The sequence below is a fragment of the Scyliorhinus canicula genome, chromosome 14 (genome assembly GCF_902713615.1).
Source record: "Scyliorhinus canicula chromosome 14, sScyCan1.1, whole genome shotgun sequence".
Lineage (NCBI taxonomy): Eukaryota > Metazoa > Chordata > Chondrichthyes > Carcharhiniformes > Scyliorhinidae > Scyliorhinus > Scyliorhinus canicula.
The window spans coordinates 159515507-159534382 of record NC_052159.1 but is presented as its reverse complement, the minus strand read 5'-3'; the positions used below and the strand labels follow the sequence as shown (position 1 = coordinate 159534382).

General features: G+C 49.0%; 1 protein-coding gene across 10 annotated transcripts in view; it reads right to left on the bottom strand.

The window, feature by feature from the left end:
• Positions 1-18876, bottom strand: part of arhgef7b (Rho guanine nucleotide exchange factor (GEF) 7b) — a 147172-nt gene that overhangs the window by 104869 nt on the left and 23427 nt on the right. For 4 of the 10 annotated variants that reach the window (XR_005463188.1, XM_038818201.1, XM_038818202.1 and 1 more), the window contains exons 1-3: positions 5723-5997; positions 4463-4596; positions 3573-3774 (exon numbers count right to left, since the gene is read on the bottom strand). Coding sequence is in view for 8 of the 10 variants with exons in the window: in XM_038818201.1 (XP_038674129.1) it covers positions 3573-3774; positions 4463-4596; positions 5723-5828 (442 nt within the window). In the remaining 2 variants the exon portion in view is untranslated. Of the gene's footprint in view, positions 1-3572; positions 3775-4462; positions 4597-5722; positions 6002-18193; positions 18279-18876 lie in introns of those variants that run through there. The other 6 variants (XR_005463189.1, XM_038818204.1, XM_038818206.1 and 3 more) reach the window with 3 other exon arrangements.

The following is an 18876-nucleotide window of genomic DNA, read 5'->3' as shown; positions in this document are numbered from 1 at the left end:
GGCTTTAGGGTGGGTGGGGCGATGTCTTTATGTCTTTTTGTATGGGTCTGGTGGACGGGTTCGGGCAGGGAGGTACAGTGGGAGTGCAGGGAGATGGTGGTGGGGACCAGCAATGGGGAGTTGCCCTAGAGGAGGCGGGGTTGGGCAGGGAGAAAGCGCGGGCTTTCCTCTGGCTCACGGGCATGCTATGGAGGGGGGTGCGGCTAGGAGGGGTCCCTAGCTGGGGGGGGGGGGGGGGGTACCGGGTTGCATGCTGGAAATGGCAGGCAAGGGAGCGGAGTAGCGGGGGGGGGGGGGGGGGGGGGGGGGGGGGGGTTGCCGCGTGGGGAACAGGCCCGAGCGTGTGGGGCGCTGGCCAGCGGCGGGCAGGGATGGGTTATGCTAAGACGGCAGGTGAGGGGGCAGGAGCCCTCTGATCCGGCTTATAACTGAATGTGAGGGGGCTGAAAGGGCGGTCAAAAGAGGCCCGGATGTTAGCATTGAAGGGGCTTGAGGGGACATGTGGCAATGACTCCAGGAGAGCACCTGAAGGTGGCGGACCAGGTGGTTTCGATTGAGGAAGGATGGGTGGGCCAGGTATTCCACTCAGGGTGGTCATGAGCAAGAACTCGGGGTTGGCGTGCGCGATTCCTAGGTGGGACGAGGGGTGTCGTTTGAGGCGTTAAATGTGGTGGCTGACAGTGGTGGGAGGTATGTGATGGTGAGTGGTAAGCTGCAGGGGGAGAGGGTGGTGTTGGTGAATGTTTACGCCCCAAACCGGGACGATGCGGGGTTTATGCGGCGCATGTTGGGCCGCATTCCGGACCTGGAAGCGGGGGGCCTGATCATGGGGGGGGGGGGACTTCAACACGGTGCTGGATCCCCCATTGGATCGATCCAAGTCCCGGACGGGTGGGAGGTCGGCGGCGGCTACGGTGCTGAGGGGATTTATGGACCAGATGGGAGGGTGGATCCCTGGAGGTTTGCGAGCCCAAGGGCCAGGGAGTACTCGTTTTTCTCCCACGTACATAAGGCCTATTCCAGGATTGATTCTTTTGTCCTGAGCAGGGGGCTGGTTTCGAGGGTGGAGGATGCTGAATACTCTGCCATTGCCATTTCGGATCATGCCCCGCACTGGGTGGACCTCAGGCTGGGGGAGGAGGGACCAGTGTCCGCTCTGGCGCTTGGAGGTGGGGCTGCTGGCAGATGAGGAGGTGGCAGGGAGGGTTCGGGGGTGTATCAAGAGGTACCTTGAGGCCAATGATAACGGGGAGGTCCGAGTGGGGACGGTCTGGGAGGCATTGAAGGCGGTGATTAGAGGGGAGTTGATTTCCATCCGAACCCATAGGGAGAGGGGAGAGCAGAGGGAAAGGGAGGGATTGGTGGGGGAGATGGTGAGGGTGGACAGGAGATATGCGGAGGGTCCGGAGGAGGGATTGCTGGGGGAGCGGCATAGCCTTCAGGCCAGGTTCGACCTACTGACCACCAGAAAGGCGGAAGCTCAGTGGAGGAAAGCACAGGGGGCGGTGTATGAATACGGGGAGAAGGCGAGTAGGATGCTGGCACACCAGCTCCGAAAGCGAGACGCGGCCAGGGAGATTGGGCATATGTTCTGGTCATGCCCAGCGCTGGGGGAGTGTTGGAAGGGGGTAGCAAGGACGGTGTCGAGGGTGGTGGGATCCAGGGTCAAGCCAGGCTGGGGACTCGCAATTTTTGGGGTTGCAGTGGAGCCGGGAGTGCAGGAGGCGAAAGAGGCAGGTGTTCTGGCCTTTGCGTCCCTAGTAGCCCGGCGGAGGATCTTGCTTCAATGGAAGGATGCGAGGCCCCCAAGCGTGGAGGCCTGGATCAATGATATGGAGATCAATGATCATCAGATTGGAGAAGGTGAAATTTGCCCTGAGGGGATCAGTACAAGGGTTTGTTGGATGTGGCAGGTGTTATCTCTTTCCTTTTTGTTGTTTGCTTTTTTTTTGTTTTAGTAGTTGCTTTTGTAGTTGGGTGGTTGTTGTTCTTGGGTTCTTACCATGGTTGTTTTGTTAATATTGTTTTGTTGTTTATATTTTGTGAAAACCTTAATAAAAATTATTTTAAAAAAAAGAAAATGTCCACTCAAATCGCTTGGTAAACTGCAACTTTAACATCAGTTTCAGTACATCTGGTTATTGGCCACAAAGCTCAAATGGACTGCATTACGTCTGTATTGTGAGAGGTGCAATCCTTCAGTGTACAGATAGATTAGGTGAACTGGAAAAACTTTGGCCACTGCAGTATAATATGGGAAAGTGCGAGTCATCCACTTTGGACCTGAGAAAGTAGGCCAGTGTATATTCTATATGGAGAGGAGCTAGGAACTGTGGAAAAGTGGAGAGAATTGTCAATCAGTAAAAGCAAGTAGACAGGTACAAAAGATAATTTAAAAGACCAATAATCTCAGTGGAATTGGAATACAAAGCGATGGAAGTTATGTTAATTCGATTAAACTCTGATCAGACCGCATCTGGGGTAATTGCGTTCAATTCTGGGCCACGTACCTCAGGAAGGAGATGGATGTCTTTGAGTCGGTACAACTGAGATTCACCAGAAGGAGACTGAGGTTAGAAGGGCTAAATTATGATGACAGGTTGCATTGATTCAGCTTGTATTCCATTGAGTATCAAAGATTATGGGATGATCTAATTGGGCTGTTTAAAATGATTGAAGGATTTTATACGGTAGAGAGAGGTCAAAGTACAGCAACTTGTGCTCATAGCTTGATCTCCAAAAGTGAATCACATATCCTTGTGACTACACACAGAAACAGGACAGAAAGAACTTCCATTCCTAGAGTACTTCCCAGGATGCCAGGAGGTCCCAAGCGCTTTTTGAAGAGCAGCAGCCAATTTGCACATGGCAAGATCCCAAGGCCAGATAGTCTGTTTCAGTGCTGTTGGTTAAGGGATAAACACTGACCCAGGACACCTCCGCTGATCTTCCTCAAATCCTGCCCGTGGGATCTTTAACGCCCGTCTGAGAGTACATCCCAAAGACAGCACCAGAGAAAATTCAGCAACCACTCAGTTCAACAGTCTACTAAGAAAAAGCCGGTTTCCAATAAAATGACCATGAACTGTTGATTATTCTACAAAACTCAACAGATTCGCGAATGTTCTTTTGGGAAGGAAACCTTCCATCTGGGCCTACAAATAACTCCCATCCCACATCAATGTAATTGTCCGTGGATGTTTCTCCAAACTGGACTAGAAATCCCTTCCGTTGCATCAAGCCAATGGTTTAAGAAGACTGACCAGCATCTTCCCAGGATAACAAGTTATTTGAGGTTTTTTAAATGAATTTGAACACCTCTTAGTTGGACAATAACTTTAAAAATCTTGTCTGAGCATAACACTTCCTGTTTTCACCATTTATACATACTTTCAATATTTATCGTTGAAACCTGCTTATGTAAACATTTCTTTGTGACATTTGAATTGCAAGTTCTATCCTGCAGGGGGCTACCACACTGCAAGTTATTGAAATCCCTCTCCCAACGTGGTTGGAAACCTCCCTTGCAGTATTTGAAAGTGTCAGACCTACTTGCCAATTTGACAACTTACCGTTAGATTTGATTTCTCTCACGTAATTGCTGGGGAACCATCCATTCTTGCCGTTGAGTGATCCTTCCCACCAGCCCCCATCCTCAATTCTGCACACATGGATAACATCTCCCTTGTTAAAGCAGAGCTCATCCTCATTGGTCTGATAAAAGTTGAATTTTGCTTTCACCAACATGTGATGGTTACTGTTATCAGTCATGTCCTTAAAGAGAAAGAGAGGGAGAGAGAAATATTTCCTGAAATCAGCATCCATTCCTTGATCAGGATATTTGTAATAAGATGGCAGGCTATATAAATCTCTGGTTAGACCTCAGCTGGAGTAGTGTGTCCAATTCTGGGATACCACACGACAGAAAGGTGTCAAGGCCTTGGAGAGAGTGCAGAGGAGATTCTTCAGAGAGACTCCAGGTATCAGAGCCACGTTGGGAGAATAGCAGGGAGTTTCAGAGCTCAAGACAGATCAAAACGTCATCTTGAAGATCAACGTCAAGTTGTCTTATTAAGCGTAACAGCCAAAGATACCAGGTGAGTAATTATGGGTGGGAAGAAATAAGAAGATCCTACAGCCCCAAGAATGGTTAAGCATCACACAATTGTAACACATTCCTGTTTTGTTGAGAGGAGTACAGTGCTTAGTATTGTGCCTGTGGAAAGTCGATTCAGTAGAATTCTCAGCTGGGAAATTATAGCGTGAGGTGTGGGGTCAGCAGAGAGCACCTTCTGAAGCAGGGCTCCCCTTGCATGGTTTCCCCCACTGAGAGAAGGCCCAGGCAATATGGATGCAATCTCAAGACCCAACTATCCAACTTTTGAGATTTCTCTCACCCTCATTTGCCACACAATTATTTCCTGATTTTGAAATTCCAACCTGAAGTTCAATATTCACTCACCAAACTTCGATATTTTCCAGGAAAGTTTTTGGAAGTTCTTCCAAGCGATAAATGTGATCCTGTCAGAGAATCACCTGACTTGATATGATGGGATTGATGGCGGGCACATACTGAGTCACTTCCAACACCAATATCTGCAGAACACAACCATTTAATTAGTTGTACAACACAAGGGCAATGGAACAGTCATTTATAGCTATCAGAATATAACTTTGGATGTCTTTTTATTTCCAAGCTTTCAGTAACGAACCCAGTAAACATTGCATCTCTTTTCCAGCTTTCCAATCCAAGAGGACAAAAAGACAGGTTAATATTTGGATCTGACCCTTCAACAAAAATTTCAGTTTAGAGGATACTGACTCTCACTTCTGAAACTATTACTTAAAGTAATGTCACACCTCCAGATAGATTAGATGTGGTCAGTGTCCCTGCCGCAGGACTCAGTATCTATCCCCTCTCCAATGGGGTTGGGGTTGGAGATGGGTCTGAGTTGGGATTGGGTTGGGTTTGGTGAGGTCGGGATGGGTTAGGATGGTGGGGGTGCTGAGTTGGTGCGTGCGGGCTGTTAGGTTCTTTGAAGTAATGAACGGAGATGGTGAATGACTCATGTCTTTTGCAGGAGACCCCAGACAGAATAAATTGAAGTATTGAACAGCAGGGAAGGAGGTGGGGGGATAGCACAATGCCAGAATTCCACACTCACATCCTTCAGTCATTTACTAAGCCCCCACGGCTGTTAACTGTGCTTCATTTATTCCAGCTATTTTGCCAACAATATGGAAAAGCAAGGGTGTTGGGTACAGCTGCAGTTTAGGTCGGAGCAGGGCTCTGTGCACTGCTCTCTGTGTGGGTCTCCAGGTTTGTGCAAATCGTAAGGGTTACATTCCAGTTCATGCTTGAGCTGTTAACATTTTGGCCCTCCCCCAATCCCAATTGCCAAAACCTCCTATCGCGATCAGCAAGGACTTGTGATGCTGACGTGCCTGTTTCTGTAAATGTTTTGTTATGAGCTGCTCCATTCCCGCCTCAGTTCATCGGCTGCGTAAATTCACATCCAAGCTCATGATTCCTCTGATTTACTCCTGGCCAGCCTCCCATACTTAACCCGAATTGAACATGCTGCCCATATCATAATTTGCACCAAGTCCTGTGATAATTGGCACCATCCTTGTGCTCACTGACAGACACTGGCTCCTAGCCCTGCTGCCTTGTAGTTAAATCCCTCCATGGTCTGACTCACCCCTCTCTAGTCTGTCTTACCTGTTCCAGCTCTACAAGCTCGGTATTCCTCCGATTCTGGCCTCTTGCCCATCCCAGACTTCCATCGCTCCACCATTAGTGCAGGTGTCTTCAATGCCTGGACCATAAACTATGAATCTCCTCCCTAAACCTTTGCACCTCTCTCCTCCTTTAAGAGACAACTTAAAACCTACGTCTGGTCAAGTGTCTGACCATTTGCCCTCATCTCTCATGCGACTTGGTAACCGATCGATTTTGTGTGATAACTGCTCCTGTGAATTGTCAGTTGTGGTGCTTTCACTGTGCTAATAATCAGTATTTGCTAATCTCTAAATCAGCTTGCACATATTACGCCTCCACTTCTGCGTAGAACAAACTGTTAGTAGCTAGTGAGATTATATTGGGTGTCTGGTATGAATCTGATATCCCTTCCCCCACCATCACTGCAGGATTGAGCTTGAACAGCTGGCCTTCAAACACTGATTTCATTTTTGCCGATTTCCGTCAGTAAAACAAAATGTGTGATGCTGGATTTCTTACAAACATTTATCTGGCTGCTTTAGACTCAGGTTGCCATGGGGATAAGTAGTCAGACAAAATGTGGTCATCTGAAATCCAATAATCCATAGAATCCATACAGTGCAGGGGGACGCCATTCGGCCCATCCAGTCTGCATTGACCCTCTGAAAGAGGACCATACCGAGGCCCACCTATCCCAGTATCCCTATGCATTGATCATGCACATGTTTGGACTGTGGGAGGAAATCAGAGCACCCGGAGGAAACCCACGCAGACACAGGAGGAATGTGCAAACTCCGCACACAGTGACCCGAGATTGGAAATGAACACCGGTCCCTGGCGCTGCGAGGCAATCTACCTACTTGGTGCTCACTCATTCTCTCTGCTAACCTCCTCCAACCCATAAAATGCCAAAACCAGTACACAACTCACTCACATGCATTTTTCCAATTCCAACCTAAAACCAACCTAGCAGAAACCAGAGAGAAAATGCAGGAAAATCTCAGCAGGTCTGGCAGCATCTGTAGGGAGAGAAAAGAGCTAACGTTTCGACTCCGATGACTCTTTGTAAAAGCTCAGAATCGCAGTGCAGGTCATCATCGCTCTCTGACCGACACCCCCCCGGCAGACAGGCTGGGACGGCTAACCCAGGGTCCGCATCCTGTAGTGAAGCTGGTGGGAGGGAGGGTCTAGGTGTGCTGCAGAGGGGGCTACAGTGCGGCGGCGGGGGGGGGGGGGGGGGGGGGGGCTGTGGTGAGGTTGGACAGGGAAGCTGGTCTGTCAATGGCCAGACCTCCTAGTCGGCGAACCTGGAGATCCTGAGCCACAATCGCAGCAGGTACCCCTCGTCACCCAGGAACCAGCCCCTCACCCAAGCGAGCGCCGTGGTGCCGGGCACCGTTCAGTGCGCCAGGGCGAATGCGTCATGCACGCTGCCAGGGTACCGGGCACAGACGAGCACGATCTGCAGCTGGTGGTCACACACCAACTGCACATTAATGGAATGGAAGCCAGTCCTATTGATGAAGCCCCCCCTCATGAGCTTGTGCTGTAGGGGGACAGGTGTCTCGTCGATCATCCCTTGGACCTGAGCATGCCAGTGATGACAGCGAATCCTGCTGCCTGGGCAACCTGGTGGGCTCGATCCACATTGAAATTCATATAGTCCGCTGTCCAGCAGTGTAAAGGCACGATAAAGTCTCCACCATCCCAGATGACCATAGGCTGCTTTCCCCTTTGAGGGGGAGAGCTGACTGGAGGTGGTTTAACCTGAGGGTCACCACATCTCAGGCGAGGAGGCGGGGCCTTCATGAAAAACCAGTAATATAGGGTAGCCGTGACAGCACGGATGCTCCGGTGTACGGATGTCTGCGATATCCTAGACAGGTCCCCACTCAGGGCCTGCAGGTTCCTCGTGGCGAGATGCTTCAGGGCGACTGTCAGCATGACAGCCACCAAGACCGGGTGTCCTCCTCCATAACCCACAGTTCCAGGTGCGCCATCATCTGGTACAGATGCCACACAGTCTCTCTGATTAGCTGGAGTCTTCAGTGACACACTTGCTCCGGCAGGCCCTCGGAGAACCGGCGCTGACAGTATATGCGTGGCCTGATGCGTCGCCTCCTTTGCACCTCCCCCTGGGCTCATTGGACGGCCTGCTCCCCAGCCTCACTGGCTGGGCCCTGCTCTCCTGGGGCAGGCTCCTGTTGTGCAGAGTTCTCCCGCAGTAGCAGCCTCAGTGTGTCCAGCTACGGTCAGGCTAATAATGACCATTGCTGGCTGAATACCAAAATGCATTCTCTGCTGGGGGGAAACGGGCAGACATGTTTGAATAGTGAGTGCTCCCCACCACCCATTGCTGCCGGCAGGGGTACAGGGGCTGGCACTACCCATGCCAGCGATATGTGCTTCAGCTTCTGTCCTGCATTGCCCTGTCGGGTCTAGTGTAGGTGTACTCCTTAGGTGAGCAGTGTGATACCCACCAGCAAGGTGGCACCGGGTCGTGGGGTGGGAGGGGGGGGCAGCCACCTTGTGCCACTGACCACCTCCATACTTGGTGGCATGCATGCAGGCAGGGTCCACGGATGGGGCTGGACGAGGGGGGTGGCCAACTGTTGAGGCCATAGCTGTGTGCTATGGGCCCTGGGTGTGGCACACGAGCTGTGGCAACCAGTCCAGGGTCAGGATGATGGGAGCAGGGACACAGTGGGCAGGCAGGACTTGAAGACAGCTGGTGGTCCTACAGGATGAGTTAGCTGATAGTCTCACTGGTGGGGTCTCTGCCCTGACAGGGTGCCAGAGACCATGGTGCATGCACCCGCGGTCCAGTGTGTGGCCCGCTTGTCCCCTGCCTCCCCGAGAGTGGGGCCGTGCTTCCGATGAGTCAACTGGGTGGTAGCACCTAGTGGGCCACTGGGTGTTCAAGGCCACACCCCACCCGATGGTGGGCAGCTGGAGTTGGAGGGTTCCCACGGGGGGTGCACCCATACGACCAGTGACACTCTACACATTTACAGGACACAGCAAACAGTAGCGGAGTGTTAGCCAGGGGCACGTAACCTATACACAATGGCTGCCTTGCACAGTGTGGCAATGGCGGTCTGTGTACAGCCACCCCGAGCACGTGGGGGACACCCCCAACAGACAGCCCATCTCAAGAGTCGGTCCCCAATACTCCCCCAGGCCATGGCAGACCCTGCCTTAGTCAGCAGCACAACTGTCAACCCATTACTGCCATTTTGGGAATTTCTCTTCCCTCCTCTCTCTCCCTCAGCAGCCACGGTGCCTAGTCCCCATTTTTAAATGGTCTCATTTCCGCCTGGTGATGGCGGAGCATCGCAAAGGCCTGGAGAATACTGGGCTAAACAGTTCCATTGTATAAAGTATAGTTGGAGTGTCATTTATTATCAGGCCCAGTAGTTGTTGGTGTGGTTAAGAAGTTACCAGTGGACAGGGTAGACTTACTTTTGGGAAATTATTTGGCAGGAGTTAAGGTTGTGGCTTCACCCATAATTACAGAGAGTCCGAGGAAAGATAAGGAGCCAGGGAGGTTACAGAGCAGTTTCCAGGTATTTTTCCATCAGGTGTGGTGACCAACACCTTTTCTTGCACCACGTGGCCAAGCCTGATGCAGCTCAAGGTGATACACAGAGGGCATCTCACTGAGACATTCGGCAGCGGGTTCTTCCCAGAGGTGGAGGAGAAGCGTGGGTGGTGTCAGAGGGCCCATCCACACCCACATAGTCTGGTCCTACCCCAGACTCTGGACTCTGCGGGGGGGGTCAAACGCCCTGGCCCTCGCCTTACTGATTGCCAGGCAGAGACTCCTGATAGGGTGGAAGTCGGCAGTGCCACCCAGGGCCTCGGAGTGGCTCTCAGGCCTGGCCGAGATCCTGAGACTACAGAAGATAAAATTCTCAATCAGATAGTCTGAGGAGAGATTCCACGGGTCATGGAAGAAACTCACAAACCTCTTTAAGGACCTGTTTGCGAGAGGCGGGGGGGAATAAGAAGGGGGAGGAGGCGTACCTCCAGGAGGAAAGGGAGCTTGCATACAGATGAGAGACGGGGATGAATGATGCCACTCACAGGAGGGGACACAGCTCCCTCCTACACATGAAAAACCCAGGACACGGACCATCTGAACCTCCCTCGAAAACTCAATGGGGGAAATAAGACCCCCCAACCCCCAATCCAGGACCCCTCCCCCCAACCCAATCAAAACGAGAATAAGTAGAGTTCTGGCATTGATTGTAAATATAGATGTAAATAAGAGAATGTGAGCACGGGAACCTGGACACAGGGAAAGTGACAACCTGTTGTACAGATGTTTATGATGTTGCTGTTGTTTGATTTCTTCTTTTGCTTTCGTGCCAATGGTTTATCTTGTTGTGTATAAATCTTGTTACTAAATGTTAAAAATCCCAATAAAAATATTTTTCAAAAGAAATGTGTGGTGTCCAGGGCAATGGATAAACAAAGTTCACCACCTGAGATTGAAAGCACAGCACCATCAGTTTGTAGAATATCCAAATCTATCCTTGATGAGAATAATTCTGAGGAAGTGTTTGATAGGACTGCATTGATTTAAGCCCAGGCGGTAGAGCCAGATTTACACAGATTAGCACAGTCAGCTCCCACAGACTTCGAGACTGAGGGGGCTCCAGATTACATTAAGAATGGAATACTGTTGAGGAAGTGGAACTGTCCTCATAGACCTGCGGAGGAGGAGTAGTCGGTTGTTCATCAGATAGTGGTACTACCCAAATATCATTGTGAAATACAGCAGATAGCAATGGCAGAACATGTGGGAATTCAGAAAACTCAGGCATCAGTCGACAGGCATTTTTCCTGGCTAGGACTGCATAAGGGTGTCGTGCAATTTTATAGAAACGGCCAAACATGTCAGGTAATAGGTAAGCCACATGTGATTAGACACGCACCTTTAATATCCATACTAATATTTGAAGAACCATTTAGTCAGGTATTGGTAGATTGTGTAGGACCATTGCCTAAAACGAAGGCAGGGCATTAGTACATTGTTATGGTCACGGATATGACCACCCGATTTCCGGAAGCTATACCTTTAGAAACGATTACAGCTGAGATAGTAGTGAAATGTTGATGCAGTTCTTCACACACTATGGCCGACTTTTACAAGTACAACCTGATCAGGGTTGTAACTTTGTCTAAAACTATCCAGGGCATAATTTGTAGCTTAGGTTTCAATCAATTAGAGTCAATCCCCAATCACTCATAAACTCAGGGAGCTTTGGAGAGATTTCATCAGACTCTCGAAACCATAAGACTTAAGACATAGGAGCAGAATTAGGCCACTCGGCCCATCGAGTCTGCTCCGTGATTAGGGACGATTGCCATGGATGCCCAAGAGATTGGGACATGGGATTGGATTTTTCACTGTTGGCCACCAGGTAATCTCTGAATGAATCTACTGGGATTAAGCCCATTTAGAACATAGAACATAGAACATTACAGCGCAGTACGGGCCCTTCGGCCCTCGATGTTGCGCCGACCTGTGAAACCATCTGAAGCCTATCTGGCCTACACTATTCCATTTTCATCCATATGTTTATCCAGTGACCACTTAAATGCCCTTAAAGTTGGCGAGTCTACTACTGTTGCAGGCAGGGTGTTCCGCACCCCTACTACTCTCTGAGTAAAGAAACTGCCTCTGACATCTGTCCTATATCTACCACCCCTCAATTTAAAGCTATGTCCCCCTCATGTTGGTCATCAACATCCGAGGAAAGAGACTCTCACTGTCCACCCTATCTAACCCTCTGACTATCTTATATGTCTCTATTAAGTCACCTCTCAGCCTTCTCCTCTCTAACGAAAACAACCTGGTCAATGGCCAGGAAGTACGGGGTCCATTAAGTTGATGAAAGAGACATTTCTAAAACAACAGAATGAAACCTCAATGTTGGATTATGTGTGCACGTTTCTGGAAAGACTCACGGGAGATTATCAGGTAGCTCGAGAGCATTTAAATGTTTCCGGAGTAAGAATGAAAATGTGGGCAGACAAGCATGCCAGGTCCACAACATTCCAAACCCGAGATGATGTACTGAGGTGCAGATGTACGGAGAGCAAAATTTAGCAGCCCTGATAAGATAGATAGGGATGAGTACGGTGAGTAACCTAATAGAGGGAACAATTATGCCACATAAATACCATCGTATGGAAAAAGATACCAGTGTGTCGGGTGGTGGAGGTAGTGGTAGAGGATAGAGATGGTAAGAGCGAGGCAGGGGTCAACAGCACGGTAGCATTGCTTTGCAGCTCCAGGTTCCCAGGTTCGATTCCCGGCTTGGGTCACTGTCTGTGTGGAGTCTGCACATCCTCCCCGTGTGTGCGTGGGTTTCCTCCGGGTGTTCCGGTTTCCTCCCACAGTCCAAAGATGTGCAGGTTAGGCACATTGGCCATGATAAATTGCCCTTCGTGTTGGGTGGGGTTACTGGGTTATGGGGATAGGATGGTGTGGGCTTGGGTAGGGTGCTCTTTCCAAGAGCCGGTGCAGACTCGATAGGCCAAATAGCCTCCTTCTGTACTGTAAATTCTATGAATAACAGTCCACACAGCGACCCTCCTGTGGTATGAGTAGCTAATATGGTAAAACTACAACAGTTAGATACTGAGTTTGTAAACTTAAGACGAGCAATGAAAAGATTTCACAAGATTTGTGGGGACACACCAGTGTGCACCACATTAACTGAACCCGATATAGATGTAGGTGTCTCCAACCCGATAAAGCAGCATCCATATCAACTGAACCCACAGAGACCAGCAAAAATGGTCTGGTCCAGGGCAGCATGGTGGCGCAGTGGTTAGCTCTGCTGCCTCACAGCATCATGGTCCCAGGTTCGATCCAGCTTTTGAGAAATTGTGGCCGTATTGGTAAGTGAACCAGTGCTGGCTCCCCCTGGTTCTTCCAAATCTTTTAAATTGACCATGGATGCCGGCAACCTGGGGGTGGGGGCAGTGTTACTACAGGACGACGAGTCAGGAATAGAGAAGCCAGTGGGATACTTTTCAAAGGAGTAAGTCTGTGCCAAAGAAAGTCCCGCACCATCGAGAAGGAAGCCTTAGCGTTGCTACCAGCCCTTCAGAATTTTGAAGTTTATGTCCGGCATGATAATAAAGAAAGCAAGTTTAAATTGACCAGAATCTGCTTGAATTTGTGGAAAATGTTAAACTTGAAACACAAGATTGTTCCGTGGAGTTTATTGTTGCAGCATTCAATGTAAAAGGTGTAGATATTCCTGGAAAGGACAATATTATTGCAGATGTATTGTCACAAGTTTAAGTGTTGATAAGTGGCAGATACAAGAATTGGGGGAGCTGATATAGTGGGAAAGGAAGGATGAATGGATGTGAGATTTGGGTCACATTTCTTGTGATGAAACCTTCATTGCAATGACGTTTCATCCCTCCCAGGGCGTTATGCGAAAGTCCTTCCTGTTTCTTTCCTTCACTCCCATTTTCTTTTTTTTCCTTTTATTATTTTTGATTGTGGACCCATAATTGGAATGTGTCTTTAAGCAGCTGACTCCAGCTGAAGCACCCTGCTTGTCAGCACAGTATATTCCTAGGTTTTATTTTTTTGGAGAGGAGAAACAGACTCGTCGGCACCGAGGGAATCAATCTGGTGGGACTCAGAATCATAGAATCCCTACAGTGCAGAAGGAGGCCATTCAACCCATTGAGTCTGCACCAACCCTCCAAAAGAGCACCCTACTCAGGTCCAGTACCCCATAACCCCACCTAATCTTTGGATACTAAGGGGAAATTTAGCATAGCCAATCCACCTAACCTGCACATCTTTGGATCGTGGGAGGAAACTGGAGCACCCGGAGGAAACCCATGCAGACACGGATACATGCAAACTCCACAGACAGTCCTCCAAGGTCAGAATTGAACCCGTGTCCCTGGCGCTGAGAGGCAGCAGAATCTTAGAACCAGTTTTGGAGGAAGTCAGTTCGATTGGTTTTGGAGCACTGCTCCTTCATCAGGTGAGTGCAACAGTAATAACTGCAAAAACAGAAGCTCCAGTAAAGCAGGTTTTGTTTACAGGTCACCCTCTTACAGACTGAATAAGCCCACCCATGCTCAGAACCCTCAACAGACCCCAGTAAAACAATCACATAGGAGAAAGGCTTATATGGATACTCTCTACTCAAAATGACAATTTTGAGACAGATTGTGACATGAATCCTAGTAGCAATAATAACAAAATATCAGAAGGTGCTTCACAGGGGGAGGCAGTGGTATTGCCGGACCAAGATGGCGGACCCCGGTTCAAATCCAACCATGGCAGATGGTGAAATCTGAACTCAATACAAAATATAAAAGTCTAACGATGACCATGAAACCATCATAAATTGTTGTAAAAAAACCCATCTGGTTCACCAATGTCCTTTAGAGAATGAAATCTGCCGCCCTCACCTGGTCTGGTCTACACGTGACTCAGACCAGTTGACTCTCTAACGCTCGCTGAAACGGAGGGCAGTTAGGGATGGGCAATAAATGCCCAGCCAGCAACACTCACTTCTCAGAAATGAATTTTTAAAAAGGAGCATAATCAAACAAAATGTTTGACACCAAACTCACAAGGTGTTATGAGAACAGGTAATCAGAAGTTTGGTTGAAGAGGTAGATTTTGAGAGCACCATAAAGGAGGTATAGAGTCGGAGAGGGTGTTTTCAGCCTAGATAGCTGAAGACACAGCCACCAATAGTGAAGCGATTAAAATTGGGGATAAGCCACAGGTCAATTTCCCATAACATAACCTAACATTGATCACCATTTGAAATTTTAAATTGATACTCTTTGATAGCTTTTGGGGAGGAGAGGTCCAGGTTTCACTAACCTTTTGTATCTTGTCCCTTGTAACGAGTGCAAAATTCCCAATGAGATATCTGACTGTTGAATGAATGAATTTTTGAGCCTTTCTCTGTCTCTGCGTACCTTCAGTTGGATTTGTGCAATTCTTTTCAGACAGAAATTTGTGCCAATCACACATTGCTGCTATTTGCTCAGAATTGATTTGCACAGAATTATATTTTCTGTATTAGATCAAGAAGCAGTTCTCAGTTTTCTGGTTTGTGTGTGTTGATATTGAATCATACAGTACAGGAGGCCATTCGACAGGTCATGGCTGTGCCAGCTCTTTGAAAGAAGCTATCCAAATAGTTTCACTACCCAACTCGCCATTCTTTCCCCATTGCCTGAAAATTATTCCCTATTAATTATTTCTCCAATTCTCCGTTCAAAATTACTTCCACCATCCTTCCAGAGAACAAATTCAAGTAATGACTTGTTTTCATCAAAATCCACATTACAGACATTTAAGGTACATGAACGGACAATTGGTTCTGATTCTGATGATTTATGACAGTGAAACAACATTGTTTCCTCAAAGTTTTCACTTGATCCACTTTAACCTTACTCGCCCGACCCTCTCCCCCCAAATTCAACAGCTTTTTCGGAGAGTTTTCCAGATTTCTACTGACAGATGGTCAGTGCTGTATTGAGGGAGTGCCGCACTGTCAGAGGATCAGTACTGAGGGAGTGCCGCACTGTCAGAGGGTCAGTACTGAGGGAGTGCTGCATTGTCAGAGGGTCAGTACTGAGGGAGTGCTGCACTGTCAGAGGGTCAGTACTGAGGGAGTGCCGCACTCTCAGAGGGTCAGTACTGAGGGAGTGCTGCACTGTCAGAGGGTCAGTACTGAGGGAGTGATGCTCTGTCAGAGGGTCAGTACTGAGGGAGTGCCGCACTGTCAGAGGGTCAGTACTGATGGAGTGCTGCACTGTCAGAGGGTCAGTACTGAGGGAGTGCCGCACTGTCAGAGGGTCAGTACTGAGGGAGTGCCGCACTGTCAGAGGGTCAGTACTGAGGGAGTGCCGCACTGTCAGAGGGTCAGTACAGAGGGAGTGCTGCACTGTCAGAGGGTCAGTACTGAGGGAGTGCTGCACTGTCAGAGGGTCAGTACTGAGGTGGGCCGCACAGTCAGAGGGTCAGTACTGAGGGAGTGCCGCACTGTCAGACGGTCAGTACTGAGGGAGTGCTGCATGGCCAGAGGGTCAGTACTGAGGGAGTGCCGCACTGTCAGAGGGTCAGTACTGAGGGAGTGCCGCACTGTCAGAGGGTCAGTACTGAGGGAGTGCCGCACTGTCAGAGGGTCAGTACTGAGGGAGTGCCGCACTGTCAGAGGGTCAGTACTGAGGGAGTGCCGCACTGTCAGAGGGTCAGTACTGAGGGAGTGCCGCACTGTCAGAGGGTCAGTACTGAGGGAGTGCTGCACTGTCAGAGGGTCAGTACTGAGGGAGTGCCGCACTGTCAGAGGGTCAGTACTGAGGGAGTGCGCACTGTCAGAGGGTCAGTACTGAGGGAGTGCTGCACTGTCAGAGGGTCAGTACTGAGGGAGTGCTGCACTGTCAGAGGGTCAGTACTGAGGGAGTGCGCACTGTCAGAGGGTCAGTACTGAGGGAGTGCCGCACTGTCAGAGGGTCAGTACTGAGAGGGTGCTGCACTGTCAGTGGGTCAGTACTGAGGGAGTGCTGCACTGTCAGAGGGTCAGTACTGAGGGAGTGCCGCACTGTCAGAAGGTCAGTACCGAGGGAGTGCTGCACTGTCAGAGCGTCAGTACTGAGGGAGTGCTGCACTGTCAGAGGGTCAGTACTGAGGGTGTGCTGCACTGTCAGAGGGTCAGTACTGAGGGAGTGCTGCACTGTCAGAGGGTCAGCGCTGAGGGAGTGCTGCACTGTCAGAGGGTCAGTACTGAGGGAGTGCCGCACTGTCAGAGGGTCAGTACTGAGGGAGTACCGTACTGTCAGAGGGTCAGTACTGAGGGAGAGCTGCACTGTCAGAGGGTCAGTACTGAGGGAGCCGCACTGTCAGAGGGTCAGTACTGAGGGAGTGCCGCACTGTCAGAGGGTCAGTACTGAGGGAGTGCCGCACTGTCAGAGGGTCAGTACTGAGGGAGTGCTGCACTGTCAGAGGGTCAGCACTGAGGGAGTGCTGCACTCTCAGAGGGTCAGTACTGAGGGAGTGCTGCACTGTCAGATGGTCAGTACTGAGGGAGTGCCGCACTGTCAGAGGGTCAGTACTGAGGGAGTGCTGCACTGTTGATGCTGCCGTGTTTCAATGAGATGTTAACTGAAACCCTGTTTGCCCTCCCAGGTGGATGAAGAAAGATCCCATGGCACTCTTCAAAGAATGAAAGAGGGGTATCCCCATTGCCTTGGCCTATATTTATCCTTAAACCCATACCCATACCCCCAGAACAGGTCGTCACTCTGCTGTTTGTGAGGTCCAGCTGTGCACAAATTGGCCTCTGTATTTCCTATCTGTGTTAGGTGAATAGGACATTCTGAATTCTCCCTCTGTGTACTCGTACAGGCACCAGAGCGTGGCGACTAGGGGATTTTCACAGTACCTTCATTGTAGTGTTAATGTTAGCCTACTTGTGACAATAATAAAGACTGTTATTATTAGATTATTATCTTACACAGTGATGACATTTCAAAAGCACCTAATTGGCTGTGAAATGTTTGGGATGTATTTAGGTTTTAAATGCGAGCTGTAGAAATACGACTATCTCATTCTATCCAAATTGTGGGGAGCTGCTGCACACTCTGAAGGTCATCAGGTGGAATCGTGGATTCTATATCTAACTGTGCACACATATTCACATTGTTGCCCATAAATTATATAATTTAATGGTGACCAGAAACACGTGGGGGTTAAGAGGCTGAGGGTCTGTGGTGAGGGAGAGGTGGATGAATGATCGCCCTCAGCAAAGGTACAAGCATCAACATAGAATTTACAGTGCAGAAGGAGGCCATTCGGCCCATTAAGGCTGCACTTGACCTTGGAAAGAGCACCCCACTTAAGCCCACACCTCCACCCTATCCCCGTAACCCAGTAACCCCACCTAACCTTTTTGGACACTAAGAGCAGTTTATCACGGCCAATCCACTAACCTGCACATCTTTGGACTGTGGGAGGAAACCAGAGCAACCGGAGGAAACCCACGGGGAGAACGTGGAGACTCCGCACTGACAGTGACCCAAGCCAGGAATCGAACCTGGGACCCTGGAGCTATGAAGCAACAGTGCTAGCCACTGTGCTAGCATGCCGCCCCTGTTCGAATGTAATGAACTGGCAATTATTATTTACATTTACAATTTAACAAAATTGTGCTCCCAGGTCAGAGTTTCACTCACAGGAAGCACACATCAGGAAACTGATGCAAACTTCATGTCCAAAGCTCCATCAGGGGTACATAATTAGCCAATCATTTTCATGTCACCAATGATAATTGCATGATGGAGGCTGAACGGTCATCAATTCCATGTATGGCAAGAGGTGAGTGTAACGTTGCTGAGTGCTGCTTCAAGCAGCGAGCCTGATTCACCCAGAGACCAGTCCTCCTGAAGGAGTCCTCTTACCTGCAGTTACTTTGTTCAAAGCCACCAGGGAACTCAGAATCTTGTTGAAGTTCTGTCCTTGATAAAGGTCATTGGCATCAAAAGTCTGCAGAAAAGCAACAGAGACGATATTTTCATTACTTTTTATTGCTAACACATTACTTCAATCTTCCCCAAGCGGAGCTTCCAGAGGTGGGGCAGCTTGGTGAATAAAAGCCAAAGTTAAAAGTCCAGGATGTTTAATTGACAAGTCTTTCAATAATTCAAAGGAAAAAGTCCCAACGTATGTCTGAATGCATCTATCTGTGAAGACTTGTTTTCATTCCTGACAGCAAGCAATAAAGAGAACATGCACACACCTAGCTCCAAAAAACAGAATTCCTGTCTTTTCCACCTATATCACCGACTTAGAAACCAGCCAAAAAAAACCCCGAAATGTGGAATCACAGGCGTTGTCTCTTTGATCTCCATCAAATCTACAAAAAAACATTAGTGATCTGCAATTGCAAGGTTTTCTAGGTCAGCACTGAATCTCGATGCTCACAGGAATCTGAACACACACAATTTCAGCAGCTAGAACCTAATTTCATATAACTCTACAATTTTAAAACATGTAGATCATGGAAAGGATCAACTTGCTCTACCTCATAACACGTTAGACGGAGGAATCTGTGAGCAACTTTGAAACGGAGATGAATTTAATA